At 40.1% G+C, this 19,293-nt stretch overlaps 1 protein-coding gene across 2 annotated transcripts in view; it reads left to right on the top strand.

Annotated features, from left to right (window-relative positions):
- Nucleotides 1-19,293, top strand: part of LOC136243288 (endothelin-converting enzyme 1-like) — a 75,991-nt gene that overhangs the window by 44,928 nt on the left and 11,770 nt on the right. Inside the window, exons 1-5 of one of the 2 annotated variants that reach the window (XM_066034810.1) lie at nucleotides 4,637-5,410; nucleotides 11,862-11,915; nucleotides 15,243-15,368; nucleotides 15,415-15,501; nucleotides 15,550-15,674. In XM_066034810.1, the coding sequence (XP_065890882.1) occupies nucleotides 4,727-5,410; nucleotides 11,862-11,915; nucleotides 15,243-15,368; nucleotides 15,415-15,501; nucleotides 15,550-15,674 (1,076 nt within the window). In that variant the 5' untranslated portion in view covers nucleotides 4,637-4,726. Of the gene's footprint in view, nucleotides 1-4,636; nucleotides 5,411-11,861; nucleotides 11,916-15,242; nucleotides 15,369-15,414; nucleotides 15,502-15,549; nucleotides 15,675-19,293 lie in introns of those variants that run through there. The other variant, XM_066034811.1, reaches the window with a different exon arrangement.

Genomic DNA, 19,293 nt, shown 5'->3' with positions numbered 1-19,293 from the left:
TCTACTGAAACATTGAAAGTGTAGTAGACGCTGTTCATCAGTGAGTGAATGTTGTTACAGCGGTGAGTGGTTAGTCTTCCGCAAGTATCCCATTGAATACAGTATGCATGGTTTTAGACTAATAGCTCAGGCAGATGGGCGATTCAGCTTGAGCGATTCAGCTCACGTTCCCATGCACATGCCTCGCCTTGCTTGCCACGCACGGTCCAGTCTTGATTACGGCTGACTTAGCGAGTTAGTGCATGCATAAGAGAGCATTGATTCGAATGAGAGACATTGAACTGTAGTACTTTGCAGGGGCGGATCCAGAGTTTGGAAAGAGGGGGGGACCTTGCTGAAAAAAAGTTGAAGAGCAAAAAAAAAAAAAAAAAAAAAGGTCACAACAATAATAGCTAGTTATCCTTTACCAAATATATCACGTATGTTATGTAAAATAAAATCCTATTTATAGCTTCGTAAGTAAGCTGCATGCACTGCCTCATGAATATTGTGACTGCTTTATTAGAGTAATTGACTGCTCTATTAGAGTATCTCGATCTTGTATGCAATTTCTTGAAGGGGGACCATCCTGGATCCGCCATGCATTGCTTCGTCCCGTGTAGACATCGCAAAGCTTCGTCGTCAACGCTGTCAGATGTAATAAAATTTCGTGGGCAAAGTAATGTCATGCATTCGCCAAAATATTATTCGCCAATTTTTCCGCTATACGGTACCTGATTGTGATCTAGTGTGGTTTTGGCTCTCCACAGGTTCCTTCCAACTGATGCTGGCTACAAGTTTATGTAGCTATTTATCCATCTACTCTTGTGATATCTGATCTTGTCTATATATAGTTAGGCCATCATTATTATATTCCTTCCACCCACATCATTTTTTTAGGTAGCCGCACCAAATTTTAACTGTGATTATAAATCATGTGAATGCACTATTTCATGATAGTAGGAGGTACAGAGTGACCAAGTTTTAAGGTAAATGCATTATCACGTGTTCATGGAAACATAGCAGAAGGCGCTAAGGTTACCACTGTTGTTCAACAAGGTGCATGGGTGTACAGCCCTGGCAGCCTTCAAGATCAAGATACTCTAATAGAGCAGTCAGAGACTGAAATAACTAGAGTTAAGTGTATAATTAATAATCAATATCACCTCCCACCCGCATCACCTTTTGTTCTGTTGGGTGACAGGAAACAAGCAAAATAATAATGATGGCCTTATAGGTGTTCATGAATCTCCACAGGTCCTTTCCAAGTGACCAGTTGCAAAATTATGCACAGTATAATGTAAAGGCACTTCAACTAAGACCTTATGCGTCCCAAACACCAGACTGATTGGTTCAGCCATTCGACAACTACAAGTGTCCGGAAAAAAGGTCGTCCAGTCATTGATGTATCACCGAGGGGTACGACACATGAGAATTTATTAACAAGGTTCTGGATCTCAGTGAAATTCTCTTAGGATTCCGAGATGCTTCCGAGATTCCTGGATTCCGCTGAAGCTATTAGCTACATAATATGGTAATGTAATTTTCCTTGCCGCGCCCATTCACCAGCAGTTCACGTGACAAAATGCAGTGCTTTACTATATTTTACGGAGAAAAGAAATTATTTTAGATTCTCGAAGATTCCTACATTCCTATTAAGATTCCTGACATGATCGACAAGATTTTGAATCCTGTCTTACCCCTTGTGTATCACTGTATAGAGGTTGAACACTTTGACTATAATGGTGGGATAAACCAGCTAGCACCCTTGGGCCATACCTATTTGATCTTATGTTCGCGGGCAAAATTATTTTAAATTTGGGTAGGTATTATTATCATTATTTATTGTTAATCAGCAGGACCCTCCAGGGGTATAATGCTGATGTGCAATTACATGTGTACAATTTCAATTAGTTACTTAACTATATAAGTATGTACAATTACGACAAGTTACTTAATTATATACATATGTACAATTACAATAATAAACTATAAAAATATATACAATTACGATAAGTTACTTAACTATATACATAAAAGGGGCTAATTTTTGCTTAAATTCTTCAACACAGTCAGTTGGTAGGTCGGTTTTAAAATGAAATTGATAAAAATTTTAAACAGAAGCATACAAAATTCAAACAATGAATGTAACTAATATTTTACATACACAGTTCTAGGTTTCATTTTATTGGACTGCCTGGTTGCAAGGCTCTAGTATATTAAAAGGAATTAGCTTATTATAATATTATATAACCTCGTGAGCATTCAAAAACTGGTCGGTCTATGAAATCTCCACTTCATTACTCTTCTAGTAGCACCAGGTTTAAAAATAAATCTCCAAAAGAGCTTTCCCATCGTATCTGTACAATTTTAGAGTCAGTGTTGGACGATCTTCAATGGTCCCTTTTTGACCATTACACAACGGTATTGTCTTTAATTAAGAACACGTGATCAGCACACGTGATTTTCAAAATCATTTCATTTGAAGAAAAATGCAGTCGGTCGGGCCCGCGCAACATAAGATCAAATAGGTATGACCTTGCTAATTGAAGAAAGTTCTTTCGTATTGTACCCTTTACATCATTAAACTATAAAAAGACGTCTCAAAACCATCATACATGCAGAGATTTAGACTGCATGGGCATGTTAATGCACATACTAGACCCATCTGCTCGAAAACATGCATGTAAGGAGTTGCTGCAGACAAAACGGACTATGCCTGGATCAAACAGCAGTAGCACAATGTTCACAGCAACTGCCGTTTCCATCATTTGAGTGGCTGTGGAGATCTTGTAAATACGTCGGCTTCCCAAAAACCAAAGAATAACGGTGTCCGGAAATAGTAGTCAACGAAATAGGCTGACTTCAACGAGCCTTATCTTCCAAACCAAACATAGCTGAGACTCCAATTTTAACAACACACGACCATAGACTGATGTTACATGCTAGTCTCGTGCCCAGCCGGGCTCGCGCTAATGCGCAAACACCGTCTGGTGACAATGCTCGAGTTTCTTGGGCCCGGAAGTGTGATCCAGCCAAAATATTGGCTGGCCAATCAGAATCGACGAGTTGCATAATCGCATGAATGTATTGGAAGTAGACGAAAAAGCAGACTATTTAAAGCCATTTTATCATAAGTTACTCACCTAGGTTGTTCAAGATGTTTGTTGTCAAGTTGTTTTTCCGATCTCACCTTATGAATCGTGACTCGACGTTTCACCAGAAATGAAACGCTTCCTCTACTAGCGTCTACTAATACAATGAATGAAGAGATCACATCTAGTGAACGCCCTATTCTGAGTTTTACTTTATTCCTAGAATGGTTTTTCACTGTTTTAAAGCGATTATGCAACTCTTCGATTCTGATTGGCCAGCCAATATTTTGGCTGGATCGCATTTCCGGGCCCAAGAAACTCGAGCATTGTCACCAGACGGTGTTTGCGCATTAGCGCGAGCCCGGCTGGGCACGAGACTAGTTACATGCCGCCAGAGTTTGGCGGAAATCGGAGGTTAATTACTGAGTTCAGGGCCACTGTCCGGATTATTGATTGCTTTGTCCGGTTATTGATTGCTTTTCCGGACAGATATATTGGCTATTCCTCCTCACGATTTTACTATAGCTTTACGTTTGTGGCTTGGCATTCCTTTGTTCCCTTCTTTACCACTTTGTACTTGTCTATCTGTCATTGACCAGTTTGGTGATCATCTGCTGGGGTGCTCTCACGGTCCCTTGAGGATCCAGCGTCATAATGCTTTAGTGTCTGTTGTACACCATGCCTTGCTCCAAGATCACCCTGGTGTTCTTAGGGAGCAAGGCATTCCATCTGACCGATCTCGTCCTGGCGACATATACCACCCTGACTTTCATCTTGGTCGTCCTGCCTATTTTGATCTCTCCGTCAGGAGTACCACTCAGTCTGCTGTCATATCTTCTGCTTCTTCTCAGGCTGGGGTGGCCGCTGCTGTTGGTGAGATAGCTAAGGACAACCAATACCAGGACATTGTAAATGATAATGGAGGAGATTTTATCCCTCTTGTATGTGAGACCTTTGGTGTTTGGTCACCATATGCCCTATCAATTTTAGGATCCATAGCTGACAGAACAACTGTTAGAAACGGTTTACCACAAAAGTTTGCTAGGCGCCAACTTCTCCAGCAACTGTCTGTGACTTTGTGGAGGTACAATGCAAAAATGATACTCCGTCAGTATTCGCTTACTGCTGAGGACGAATTTCCTGACTTTGACATTGGTTAAGTTAAGTACGTATAGGTAGTAATAAGTATATAGTTAGGTAATAAGTAGTAGTATGTTGTAGTTTTCAGTATGTAATATTATGGCGGACAGATATATTGGCTTCGTATTCCTAGTTGCTTCAAGCGTTCGGGCTGAAATTTTATATTCGAAGTACTTAACGTAGACCTTTATACGCTCCAAATTTTAGACTGATCGGTTTATCCGTTTGGCAGCTACAGGTGTCCGGAAAAAGAATCGTCCGGTTATTGATGACTTACTCTAAAACCGAAAAAAGTGGTCTTCTGTGCTCATCAGTGCAGTTGGGCCCGCGGTATAACAGAATGCATTAAGCGCGGGCCCTGATGGGCATGAGACCTTATAAGTGCCTAATAAGACATGCATGTAATTAGAGGTCGGGTTTCGCGGGAAGCGAACAAATCCAAGAACGAATCTCTACACTGAAGTGAGAAATCTCTACAAGTGGCAAAACAAATTTTAGCTATTGAAATTGTGATGTCCAATATAAAGTTGTTTGAAATACCACGGGAGGATCCTAGTACTCCATTGTTCCAGCGAGAGTCTGTCAACCGTGATTCCTCTAGCCGTGATTCTGGAAAGAAGCTGTTAACGAGGTCTAGAGTATTAATAATCGTTGCCTTTATCCTTTTAGTGACAGTTGTATTGACTGTAATACTAGCCGTGAGCATTTCGTCCAACGAAGACGAGGGTAATGACTGCACTATACAAGGAGCGTGTAACTCAAAAGTTTTGGCTTACATTGATACTAGGTTTGACCCATGTGAAGATTTCTTTAACTACAGTTGTGGAAAATGGCTCTCAGCTAATCCATTAGGTGACCATGATGAGTTGGACATGTTCTATGAAGTGACCATTAAAAATCTTAACAATGTGGAACGTTATCTTTCCCGCTCGGTCAGTGGTAGGGATTCAGAAGCCATCAAGAAGTCTAAATATATGTTCTCTGCCTGTACCGATACAACCTACATCCAAAACAATTTGAATAGCCACATAACCAGCTTCATGACCACCGCAGGAGGCTGGAAGGATATTGGAATACTGCCTGGAGATGAGTGGGACTTCTATAATCTTACTGATGATCATTACTTGGGTAGTCCTGCTTACTTTGCATTTGACTTGGAACCAGATGACTTGGATTCATCGAAGCTTGTAATAAAGGTGAATGCACTAGTTGGAACACACAGTAACTGACTCATTGTAGCACACAAGTCAACCTGTTTGTTGAAGCACAATAGTCAGGGCCATAGCTATTGTCTAAAAAATAACAGGTGTTCTATTAATGAGAAACATGGTAGTGTCACTTTCATAGTTTTGTTAGGAGGCCTGTTCAAACATTGAAACCTTAGAAAGCTAACTTTTTACCATTGATCACCTTCTAAGCTATTTGTACCTTCATCATGTCTCTCATCATACAAAAAATCATTAACCCAGAGTGTGCAGTTATAAATCAGTCTTCATTCTTGTACTATTAGGCATTATTAGAATGAATCATTGTACACGCATGCGTACATATATATAGCAGTACATTACATAATCACAATCAATCATTACATTACACTACATCTCCCTTTTATAAGTTGAGTTTTACAGGAGGGTTAATGGCAGTTCCTGTCTTTGACCTCGTAAGGATTGGGCTTCTTTGAACTACTGTACTCTGACTCCTCTCTGTTTCTTCCCCTGAATAAGAACTTTCTGACTCTACTGGTAACTGTTCATCTGGTCCCACAGGTCTCTCTTGCAAAAAGCTACGATTGCGTCGAGTTATTCCAGTTGGTGTTTGCACTTGGTATGTTCGTTGACCGGCCGTGTGAACTACACTACCTGGTGTTGTAGGTGTATTGCTTCCACTAGATATGTAGACTGGAGTGTTGTCATCTAACACTGGCAGCTCACGGACACGATGTCGTCTGTCAAATTGTTTCTTCAATTTTTGCTTGTATTGGTCATCAACTTGACGAAACTCACCCAAATCTGGCCATTTTGGGGTAAGCACTTGCTCTGACATTGGCACAGGTGAACGCAAATGCCGTCCCATTAACAATTGTGCAGGTGAGTAGCTGCAAAATGGTAGGGGTGTAGTCCTGTATGACAGTAGAGCCAAGTGTGGATCAGTACAGTTCTTGAGCAAGCTTTTAACAGTTCTAACAGCACGCTCAGCTTCGCCATTTCCTTGAGGGTGATATGGGCTACTGGTTTGATGAGTGAAATTGTAGGATTTGGCGAACTGATTGAATTCTTTCGAGGCATATTGAGGACCATTATCAGTTGTCACTGAGTCAGGAATACCGTGCCTTGAGAAGATAGCTTTTAGAGCAGAAATAATACTAGCTGAAGTTGTAGTAGTCAGCTTGAGAATTTCTATGTAACGAGAAAAGTAATCAACAACCACAATATAAGGAGTACCTTTCAGTTCAAACAGGTCAGAAGCTACTTTCTCCCATGGTCTCTTAGGTAATTCTGTGGGAATCATTGGTTCTGTAGTAATCTGAAAATTTTCACAGCAGGTATCACATTGATGTATGAAATTACTGATGTCACTAGATATACCCGGCCACCAAACAGAGTCACGTGCCCGAAGACGACATTTGACCATTCCTTGATGCCCTTCATGTAACCTTTGCAGAGTGTCTTCTCTAAGATCTGATGGGATCACAATTCTCTGTCCACGAAGTAACAAGTCATCATAAAGAGAAAGCTCACCTCTTACAAACCAGAATTTTGCTGTAGGACCATTTGGCTTTTTCTCTGGCCACCCCACTTTGCAAAAGTGTGCCACCTGGGATAGAACTTTGTCTTGTTTCTGAGCAGTTCGTAACGTATCCAGGCGACCTGGAGTAGCAGGAAGGGATGATACAACATTAGCAATGTAAGCTTCTACTGGTTCTTGTAGGTCATGCGAGTCAGTTGACTGTGGAAGTGGAGATCTGGAAAGGGCATCTGAGATGTACAGAAACTTTCCTGGTGTGTAAATAATTGAAAAGTTGTACCTCATTAGTCTTAATCTAAAACGCAGTACACGTGGGGGCAAGTCATCCAAATTCTTTGTACTCAGTAAAGGTACCAATGGCTTATGATCTGTTTCCATACAAAATGATCTGCCCAGGAGATACATTGAAAACTTCTCAGCTGCCCAAGTTAAGGCAAGAGCCTCCTTCTCGATTTGTGCATATCGCTTCTCTGTATCCGACATAGTGCGGGAGGCGTACGCTATTGGCTGCCATTTACCATCATTCTCCTGAAGCAGAACTGACCCGACTCCATAGGACGAAGCATCAGCGGAGAGTTTGATGCTCCGTGCTGGATTGTAAAGAGCTAAAGTCGTCAAATATGATAACTTTTCTTTCATTGTAACAAAAGCTTGTTCTTGGCTTGGTCCCCACAGCCAGACATTCTTCTTGCTCAGCAAGGAATTAAGTGGATGTAAATAGTCGGCACAATTTGGAATAAATTTGGATAGCTGGTTAACCATTCCAGTGAATCTCCTCAATTCAGTTGTGTTCTGTGGAGCTGCCATCTGTATGATGGCTTCAGTCTTCGCTGGGTCTGCTCTAACTCCGTTCTGGTCAATAATGTGCCCCAAAAACTTCACTTGTGTTTTGGAAAATTCACACTTTTCACTATTAAGTGTCATGCCACACTCCTCAATACGTTTCAGCACTGCTTCAAGTCTTTCATCATGCTCACTTTGGCTTTTTCCATAGACTAACACATCGTCCATAAGGCACAACACCCCATCCAAGTCTTTCAGTAAAACATTCATCCGTTTCTGGAATAATTCAGGTGCACATGTAATTCCGAAAGGGAGCACATTAAACTGATACCTCCCATAGGGGGTTATAAATGTGGTGAGTGGACGTGATTCCTGGGTAAGTGGAATTTGCCAGAAACCCGAGTTTGCATCTAATTTTGTGAATATTCTTGCCCCTGAAAGTTGGGCTAGAGTTTCATCTACTGCTGGTAGTGGGTGAAATTCTCTCATCACGTTCTCGTTGAGCGGCTTCATATCAACACAAATCCTTACTTTACCCGATGACTTAGGGATCACCACCATTCCAGCACACCATTGTGACGGTCCATCAATTGGAGATATCACTTTGAGAGATTCCATCCGCTTAATTTCTCTCTCCACTTCTTTACGTAGTGAAATTGGAACACGCCTAGCTGTATGTAGGGCGTATGGTTTAGAATCTGGCTTCAAAGGTATCTTGTATTCTTTGCCTAGTGTGCCTAGACCTTGAAAGACTTTGGGATACGACTTAAAAACTGATTCTTTGGAAGAAGATATGTGCTGAACTCTTGCAATAAGGTTTAAGGCGGTAATTGCAGGAAGGCCCAACAAATTGATCTTTAAATCTTTCACTACAAACACATGTAACTTGCAGGAAGTGTTGAGGTATTGAAAACATCCTGTGAACTGCCCAACAGCTTTGAGGGGTGATTTTGTAGGGCCAAAGAGAGCTTTGGTTGGCCTTTTCAACTTGATATCAGAGAATTTTGAAAATGTAGTTTCAGAGATAACTGTTACTTCTGCCCCAGTGTCCAGCTTAAATTCCACATCTTTCTTGTTTAAACAAACGGTAGCAAACCATTGTGACTCCCCTTGTAACTCTACACTTCCCAGAAAGGTATCTTCATCTGAGTCATTGTTTTCTGTACTAGCAGTTACATGTGAGACACCTCTGGTGAAACAACATGAAGTGTAATGACCAGTCTTATTGCACTTCTTACAAATGCTGGCTCTTGCAGGGCACTGCTGTTTACCATGTCTGGGGCTTTTGCCACACCTGGAGCATTTTTGTGCTGACTGTAGTGATTCATTTCTTGTGGGGTAGCTGAAGGATCGTTGTCTGGGAGAGATTACATTCTTTGAGGTCAAGGTGTCAATTGTTTCATGTTCAACAGTAAGATCATTCTGTTGGGCGGTGCCTCTTACCACAGGTTGCTGTTTACGCACTGCTTCACTATGCCGAGCCATCGAAAGGGCTTTATCGAGCGTCAACTCAGAATCTAACTGCATCTTCTCTGATAAAGAAGCGTCAAGCAAGCCTACTACCAGTCTGTCTCTAACCATCTCATCACGCAGTTGCCCATAACCACAGTGCTCAACCAAACTGAATAGATCTGTTATGAAACTGTCCACTGATTCATCTTTCAACTGTTTGCGCGAGTTAAATCTGGCTCGTTCGAATATAACATTTCGTCGTTTCACAAAATAGCCATCGAACTTCGCTTTAACTGTTGAGTATTTCTTTTCCTCCTCGTCACTTAGTCCAAATGAAGACAAAAGATCATCTGCTTTATCTCCCATCGTGTAAATCAGAGTGTTTACTTGACTTTTTTCTGCTTTGTCTTGAAGACCGGATGCTTGGCGGAATCGCTCAAATCTTCTTATCCACTTCGGCCAACTGTCGGGCTGAGAAAAGTCAAATGCCTCTGGCGGCGACACTTGGAACGTAGCCATGTCACTGTAACTGGTGAGTCGAGCGAACTAACACTTCTGACACCATGTACTATTAGGCATTATTAGAATGAATCATTGTACACGCATGCGTACATATATATAGCAGTACATTACATAATCACAATCAATCATTACATTACACTACAATTCTGAATTCATAGTGCTCTAGCCATTTTTTTAAAGTTAGACTTTAAACACCTTGATGATTTCTTGTGATTACTATAGTGAGCTGAGCCCAAAACAAAACAAAAAAAAAGGTAGCTAAAAAGAAAAACAGGAGAAATATAAAATTTCAGCCAACCAGATGATTAGTTGTGACATTAAAATTAATGTTGTGTCAGACATTTGAATGAAAAGATATTGAAATGGTAAACCAGTACTATCATACACTACGATAGTAGTGTATAGTAGGGACCACAAAGGAGTAGGCGTGGCCCACAAAATAACATCACCCAAAAAAACAGCCTCAATTTTCCGAGACGACGGTGAGGCAGTATTGGTTAGGTGAAACTAAGCCCAAACAAGCTTTCAGATCGACCTGAAATGCTTTCAACAAGTTGCTACGGAATTTAAAAAAAACTTTATTCAACAGAATTTTCTTACTGCCTGACTGACTGACTGATACCTTCAGACAAGCGTAACTCGATAGCAGCTAAGGCTACAGGCTTGATTTTTTCACTGTTCGATGTCGCTTCAGCCTGAGAGGTGCCTTTTGGCATACCGCAGTACGTACAATGCATTCTTCATGGACTTACCAGTGTCCTCCTTTGTGTCCCATTCATCTTTGCTGACAGCGAAAAGCGTCAATTTGGTGGTAGCACGTGATGGCTTCCTTTCAAACGAAAATCGTTCGTATTTTTCATAGTGGCTACTTCGATTACAGAGGTGTTTTTAAAACAGTTTTTGATTCGTATTGCTGTGTAACGGGTTGAACATAGCCAACAACGAAGCGTAATGGATACTTCACTTTTCAAACAATAATTTATATAACTGGGGCGCGCGGCACCAACCCTTTCTTTTGGTATGCGTGGGTTGCAGAGATGCTTTTCGAACAGCTCTTGATTTGCACTGCTGTGTAGCGGGTTGAATATAGCTGACAATGAAGCGTAATGGATACTTCACTTCATAGCTGGGGCGCGCGGCGCCATTTCAAATGCAGTATGCGTCACCAATCATAATATTATTTACAAAAAAGTTAACAAACAAGTATTTCAAAAAATTTGGAATTCATAACTAGAGTAGGGACCATAGCACATTGATAAAAAGTACTGAAACAAGCTGGAGTAGTGCACAATATTAAATCACAGTAAAACAATAAGAAGTGTTATATCCCTACTGTGCTCCACTTGTATATACAGATGAGCCTAATTCCAAGAAATTCTGTAATTTCATCCGAATGTTTTTGTGGGATCAGTTCAAAGTGCATGTACATACTAGGTACCTGAAATACTATAGGCAAACACTAGCAGTCACTGCAACAACCAAGATTATAATGCTTATGCATATGTATACCACGCTAAGTATTGTGTCACTAAAATGCATATACCGTAGAGTCGGCGGGTTGTTAAGCACATGCATCTGTTAAGCGCATATCATTTGTTAAGTGCATACACATTTCTTGTAATTAACCATGGATGATAAGCGCACGTGGGCAAATGCGACGATGAAGCTACACACAGCAAGAAAAGCTGAAAGTACTGGAAAATTAATATCTCCTCAAGCTCTTACGTCTCCCTTGAGGTCTCCCTTCGCTATGTATACAGCAAATCAGCCATCTGGATAGTGACAATCTTGTTTATTACGAAGGATTTCACCCAGACATGGGAGCCAAATATTCTTACACACTGGCGTGGTGACTATTAACTACTCTCACAACGTAATGATTCCGTGTTACACTCACCACAATTATTTATTAGGCGTATACGCCTAACAGATAGTATGATTTTTACAAAAAGTTTTCTCCGAAAATTATAAGCGCATGCGCTTAACAACCCGACTTTACGGTAATGTACCATACTATAGCAAATGAAGGCACACTGTTGCTGCCAGGTTCATTTCTAATGTTTGCTATATATGAACTTAAGCCATAATAGTTCCAATGTGCCACTCACATGCAGTTTAACTTCTTAATTTTTGTTTACCATGTAGATTACACAATCTGGTTTATCACTGGAAATTCTTGATAAGTATGAAGATGAAAAGGTGAGTATAGTGATAAACAAGCACTTAAATGCTTATTTAGTATGGTTTGATGTGTTCTTTATCAACTTGATGTAACTGTTTTAATGAAAGCAAAAGTTCATAATATAGATATACTGAGGAGAGTATCCTATGTATTCTCATATACCCCTGTAGAAGGGTGTATCGTGAAGTTATGATGTAACAACAAGATGTTGTGGTTTGTGACGTACAAGCAGCTGTAAAAGTACAAGAATCATTATCACCATTCCACACTCGCAACGCTCAGGATAGCCGCATTCGTGGATGGCCTGGCAAGAAATACCAACAAAGTGGTCTGAACCCATGAAAGAACGATTGTAGTTTGGTGAGAAGCACTTAGAACTAGAGTTAATTTGGTTGCTAGCGACATTGTTAGGCACATGTTCAATTGATATCATGTTCAACTAATGACATCATTAATTATACAAAGAAAAACGGACAAACTCAGAAGTGTTATGTCATAACTTCATGATGTACCACTCTGCGTGGGCAGTTCAAAGGCACCGCCAGTGCCATAATTTGTATATTGCACTGCTGCAGACCGCAGCGAGTGAATTATAACTTATAACGCACTGGTTGCGGTTTTGTAGACCACAACGAGTGCATTATAAGTTATAATGCACCGACTGCAGGGCAATATACAGATATTGCACTGGCTGCGGTTTTGTGCAGCATAGCACAAGTGCCGGTGGCGAATACCACTACGACACCTCACCTAATAGGTGGAAAGACACTACACAGATCACTCGAATTCTTTTATAGCCTGACATGTAAAGGTCGATTGTGGGCCATAACGTCACCAATACGTATAATGTTTACAAGCAGCAAATGGCGATCGAAAAAGCTAACGTGGGTGGCCACAACTCTAGTCTACATATATATAAACGTACTTATACACCTTACTAGTCTGGTGCCATCTTAGCCCAGATTAAACTGTAGTCCACTTCGACAATGACTCAATAAAACAAATATATTCTAAATAATACTAACCTTTACGTTCGATTGTGGTAACCAGTTTTGTCATGCCACCAGATTCGAGTTTAGCCAGTGTGAATAGTAAGAATTAGACTAATATCATTTAGTAGTTAGGTTTTGTTTACTTAAACCGTCTATTTAGCTGCTTTTTTTTTGCTCGAGAGAATCACTATGGCGATTTAATAGTCTGGTGCTTAGTCTATATGGCACGCTGGCATGCTGAGCACTACATGATGAGAGTGGAACAGCGAATGCAGGTTAGTGATATAACCCATAGCGTACTAGCTTTCAATATCTCAGGTGGCTGCAGTACTGCAGGGGGAACGTCATCGCAACGTCAGGCTTGGTTACCCACAATCGATGTTAGAAACCTGGCCTTTATAAGTGTTACAGCTGTCTTGTGAGACTCTCCCCACCTATTAGGTGAATGGTACATAACAGTTATACAACGTGCACTCGTGCTCTGCTCTGTGCTCTGCCTGTATAAACGCACTTGCCTTCGGGCCTGACGGCCCTCAGGCTCGTGCGTTTATATCAGGCAGAGCACTCGTGGCCGTTGTATAACTATATAATATGCCCTTCTACAGGGGTATATGAGAGTAGGATACTCTCCTCAGCATATATATTATGAACTCTTGGTGAAAGACAATTGTTTTTAGAATTTAGTAATCACCTGTATTATATCCATACTTATTTTGTTAAGTTTTCATTAATTTTAACCCTTAAACGTGCAATAAACTTTTACGGAATTAGTCCTGAATGCGCACGGAACATTTATGGAATGCGTGTTTACACAAAACAAACTTATATGGTGAGGTAAGACAGCCTTTCCTAAATCTATTAGCCTAAAACCATATATCAATAGAAAGCTTATTCATTGGTCTACTTGGGGAAGGCTAAATAACCATTGTAACAACAATGGCTTACTTGTTATAAAGCGAAGAAGATCGATGTCTCGCTTTATTGCAATGCCACATTCTTCGCTTCAATCGTAGTTTCGATTGTGGGTTTAGTCACGTGAGCTATATATGGCCTGATTCACCATTGAATGGCCATTCGAATAGTACTTGTTTGAAGCAAATCGGACGAACTGTCAAGGAGTTATGGATCATTTTCTAAAGGTATGTAATATATTTTTTGTGGTTAGTTGTTGAAAATTATTTTCACGGCAATTTTTGGTCTTATGCTTTGGTCGTAGGGTAAACCCCTAGGTATTATTTTAATGCTTATTACATCACGAGTAGAATGGCACAAGTTACAAAGCCATATGGTAAACGCTTCAAAAGTTACAGCGCTTTGTTTACAACAATGCGTAAAAGCCTATATATAGGCTTATGCGTTTTCAAGACCATGCGTAATCTGCCTATATATAGGCTTATGCGCGTTTAAGGGTTAACCCCAAATGCCACTAAATAAGCAGTCGTGTACAAACCTCTGTAATATCTGCATACTTCAATGTACTGAGATGGGGTAACATTTAATGAAATTCTTGATGAATAAAATTTCGAATGATACATATAAGTTTTAGTAATTGGGTGAAGGGGAAAGCAGTAAACGCCATCAATATCAAGAGGATCGATGCACACAATTCTTCGAAACATTGATGCCCACACATTCAGCATACTTTAGTGAATGGACTTGAAACAAAATTTAATGGATTCTTCATGTCATGCCCAGCAAGATGGTGGTTAGTTTTCTTTAATTGTCCCAACTGCTGTGAAGTTATGGACACTTTTCTATAAGAGTGTAAAATTGTCATGGCAGAAAGTTTCCAAGTCTCCAGACGAGGGTGATAGTCTTTGAAGAAGTTCGTCAACGAATGGAGATCAATTTTATTTAAGAAACTTGTAAGGATTCAGATGATACAGGGCTAAAACTAACAATATAGCAAACCGGAAGTGTTTTTTACGACTTTCCCAGGGGCCTAAACTTACTACCTCCAAGTAGCTATCACTGGAACATTAAACCTCGGAATGAGGTTTTCCTTTTTCAGAGGTAAAGTTGTAGAGAACCTCAGAAACTGTTCTTTATGGAAAGGTTAAATGTACAGTGCCTTTTTATACACAGGATGAGTGAGGTTCCACTCTAACCCCATAATCAAATTTTCAAGGTCAAAAGCTTATACTGACATAGACATCAGCACTTTTATACTTGGTCACATAATGAAGCCATGCATGGCATAATTTAATGTATGGGTATCCAGTAGTATTTTGCCCTTTAAAGCAGAATAGCCATGAGGAGTTTAATGATATGTACAAGAACTGCAGCAAAATCTAGATGGTATCTGTCTTAAATTTTGCTTAGTCTCAGATATTCTTGTTTGCATGTTTACAGTCAGTGTCAGATCTGATTCAAGTAATTACAAGTTGGCTGCAGAAGTTTGGCAGTGACAGTTATCCAGCTGAGTATTATGACCAAATAGCAAGGAGCATTGCTTACTATGAAAAGTCCCTTGCAAAGGTGATTGGTGACTGTTTAACATTTTGAGTAACTTTATTTACTACAGTATTGGTTGACGGAGACAGAACTACGCAACTATACACTTCTCTACAATCCAATGAGGTTAAGGGAGTTATCAAAGCTCTTCCATATGGTAGGTGATCAATGGTGACATCATTTTAACTGTTACTTCACTTGGTAGGATTGGGTGAATTACTTTAACACATATTTCAGTAAAGCTGGATTTAGTGGTGATTTTACTGAAGACAGTGTTGTAATTGTGAAAACTGTTGATTACATTGAATCTCTCAACTCAACTGTTACTAGGTGAGCTTAAGGTATATAGCACATGGGTAGGTATCACTATGATCATCATTTTAATGTCGAAGTAAACATTCTCCCATATATGGCTATGCCATGGTATACAACTGTGACTCTTTGTTTCACTACATCTTAGCAAATGAATCCCTAGTTCCTACTTCCATGTTTAATATATAGTGTGTTGTGCGGCCAAGAAGCCAATGCGTGCAACACCATGAGTATATTGACAGGAAGAAAGAAAACACGATTTTTGCACCTCCTCCGTAGTTCTGTGCTGCCTTTACGAAACAAGATGATTTTTTTTTGTGGATACGCCTGCCAACTTCAGTACTCCACATACCAAATTTGAGCTAAATCGCTTCAAGCATTCCCGAGATATGCAACTTCAAAAATTGGCTTAGTTTCTTTGGTTCTCTTTCTTATTATTTTTCTTCCTCTTTTCTCACACTTACAAAAACTGCCATAAAACACGAACACCATATCCGATTGCCTTGAAATTTGGTACACAGAAGAGTGTTATAAAAGCGCATCTTGGTACCAAGTTTGGCTGAATTACGATAAATAGAGAAGGAGATATTAGCGATTATTCACGAAAAATAACACCAAAATGTTGTCATGCATACAGGGTAAACCGCTTATGGGAAGAAACTAAAAATCGGTGGGTGAATAGGTTAACTATGGGTGGGTGAATAGGTTAACTATTGAACCTCAAACCTTTTATGGTTTGAAAGAAATCGAGCTAAAAACCACAAAGATACAAAGAAAAAACCAACAGTGTGTAACAATTATGCAGTCAAGATTAGCTAATAAAAAACAACTACTTGCCACACCTACCAGAAAAACCGCTTGGAGTAATGCTTTGAAAATCGCTGTACAGATGGAGTAATCATCTTAGAAAGGCTCTTCAATGGTATAGAAGAATCAGACTTAAAGCCACAAAGTTATAACACGAAATCCAACTTGGTGTAGCAAGTGTGAGATCGAGATACTCTAATAGAGCAGTCACCCTGAAAAGAGATCAGCTAGAACAAGTAACCCGTATAGAGATCAGCTGCAAGCAAATCACCCTGTAAAGAGATCAGCTAGAAACAAGTCATCCTGTAGAGATATCAGCTAAATACAAGTTACCCTAGCTTCACCCAGTATATGTGCTAGAAACAAATCACCATGTAGAGATCAGTTAGAAACAAATCACCCAGTCTAGAAACAAGTCACCCTGTAGAGAGATCAGCTACAAACAAATCACCCTGTAGAGAGATCAGCTACAAACAAGTCACCCTGTAGAGATATCAGCTAGATACAAGTTACCCTATAGAGATCAGCTACAAACGAATCACCCAGTAGAAATATCTGGTGGAAACAAATCACCCCGTAGAGAGATCAGTTAGGAACAAGTCACCCAGTAGATAGTTCAGCTAGAAACAAGTTACCCTGTAGAGAGATCAGCTACAAACAAATCACCTTGTAGAAAGAACAGCTGGAAACAAGTCACCCTGTAGAGATATCATCAAATCATGCTGTAGAGAAATCAACTAGAAAAAATCACTCTGTAGAGAGATCAGTTGGAAACAAGGCACCCTGTAGAGAGATCAGCTTGATCAAGTCACCTTGTAGTGAGTCCAACTACATTACAAGTCATCCTGTGGAGAGTTCAGCTACAAACAAATCTCTCAGTAGACAGTTCAGCTAGAAACAAATCACCCTGTACAGTATTCAGTTAGAAACGAATCACAGAGATCAGCTAGTAACAAGAAACCCTGTGGAGAGATCAGCTCGAAACAAATCACTCTGTATAGAGATCAGGTAGAACGTAGTCACCCTGTAGAGAGTTCAGCTAGAAAAGAAGTCACTCTGTAGAGAAATCAGCTAGAAACAAGTCACCCGTCGAGAGGTCAGCTAGAAACAAGTCACCCTGTAGAGAGGTCAGCTAGAAACATGTCATCCTGTAGAGAGATCAGCTACATTTCAAATCACCCTGTAAATCTTGAAACAAATCACCCTGTACAGTGATCAGTTAGAAACAAGTCACCCTGTAGAGAGATCAGTTACCCTGTAGAGAGATCAGCTAGAAACAAGTTACCCTGTAGAGGGCTCAGCTAAGAACTAGTCACCATGTTGAAAAATCAGCTACATTTCAAATCACCCTGTAGAAAGGTCAGCTTGAAACATATCACCCCATAGAAGGATCAATTAGAAACAGTTCACCCTGTAGAGAGATCAGATAGAACCAAGTCACCCTGTAGAGAGTTCAGCTAGAAACATGTCACCCTGTAGAGGGTGCAATTCTTTCTGTAGAGTTTTTAGTTACATTACAAGTCACTCTGTGGCAAGTTCAACTACGTACAAACTGTTCACCGTGTAGCCTAAGAGTACAGCTACATTATGATCCTCCCTTCTACATGCACATTTCCCTGTAGAGTATTTGCATTGAGTTAATGATTAATCAACACAATTGTAAATAATATTGTTAATTGTGCATGTATAGCTAAACAATTAAAATAGTTTTCTCCTTAATAATAATCATCATTCCTATAGAAAAGAAAAAGACAAGTTAAAAGGAATACCCAAAGCTAGCCATAGGTTGGCTTTATTTAGGTATGAAATTACAAAAAGAAGTGATATCTAATCAAAAACAGACAAGCTGTAAAAAAGGATGCGGCCTCCAAAAAAAGCCAGAGTGAAAAAAGATGTAAAATCCAAGGTGGCAGCCATGAAATGGTTGTAATAGTAGGTTAATGGTAAAAACTTTAATAACTACATTTGAAGGTGCATCTTTTGGTAAAGGTTAGGTGGCAATTCATTGCTCACAGATTTTTGGCTTTAAACAAGGAGAAACTTGCTGGAAGCTCTGATTATGGTGCTAGCCTTCCCCGGGTGCCTTGTTTCGTCTTGCCTTGCCCTTTAGTCGCCTAGCTGGAAAATCCAGGCCTACCAAGACTTCAAATACAAACTCCTCCTACACTTTGTCATTGATTCGCTCCAAACTCTCTTAGAAAATGGTATGTTAGCAATACTTTGAAGTTTGATTAAAATAGAAGCTTCTTATTCACGAAGAGACTCCAGCACAAGTCTCTTAGTACTAAGAGACTCGTGGCTAACCATGTTAGTTAATTAGTTATCCCCGCTGAAATATTGTCAACAAAACAATAGCATAACCAAACCAGCATGTTCTTCACCACCCTATTCCGGTGCCCAGCGGAAGGTTAACTGGAGTGCCAAGGCAGGTATTGGTGTCTTACTTTCCAAGAAAATGGGCTGCATTGCCACGCGATGTGACACGACAAGCCAGCACCATTATACAGTAATTTTGCTAGCTGTCTTTCTCCACTTTCACTTCATTTACATGAAGCACGGTGACTCCAATCCATTGATTCTCCCTCGTGGTATAGACTTGCCTTGAATAGTTGCGAGGGTACTCCGGCATCTAGTCAAGCGTCTGGTAGCTACACCAATCACGATACAACCTTACAGTAGCTACTGTCACTACTTTTTCACAGATTTCTCTTACTCAAACCAATGTAATTCTTGTTGATAGCAGTGTGTATCACCATTAAAAGTGCCGTTTCAGCGGCTAAGCCTTGAGAGGAAAGTAAGTTAACCTTCCCACGCAGCCTTGTGTGTGACA

The sequence above is a fragment of the Dysidea avara genome, chromosome 13, assembly GCF_963678975.1.
Source record: "Dysidea avara chromosome 13, odDysAvar1.4, whole genome shotgun sequence".
Classification (NCBI taxonomy): Eukaryota; Metazoa; Porifera; class Demospongiae; order Dictyoceratida; family Dysideidae; genus Dysidea; species Dysidea avara.
The sequence above is the reverse complement of the archived record's forward strand: the minus strand, read 5'-3'. Positions and strand labels throughout refer to the sequence as shown.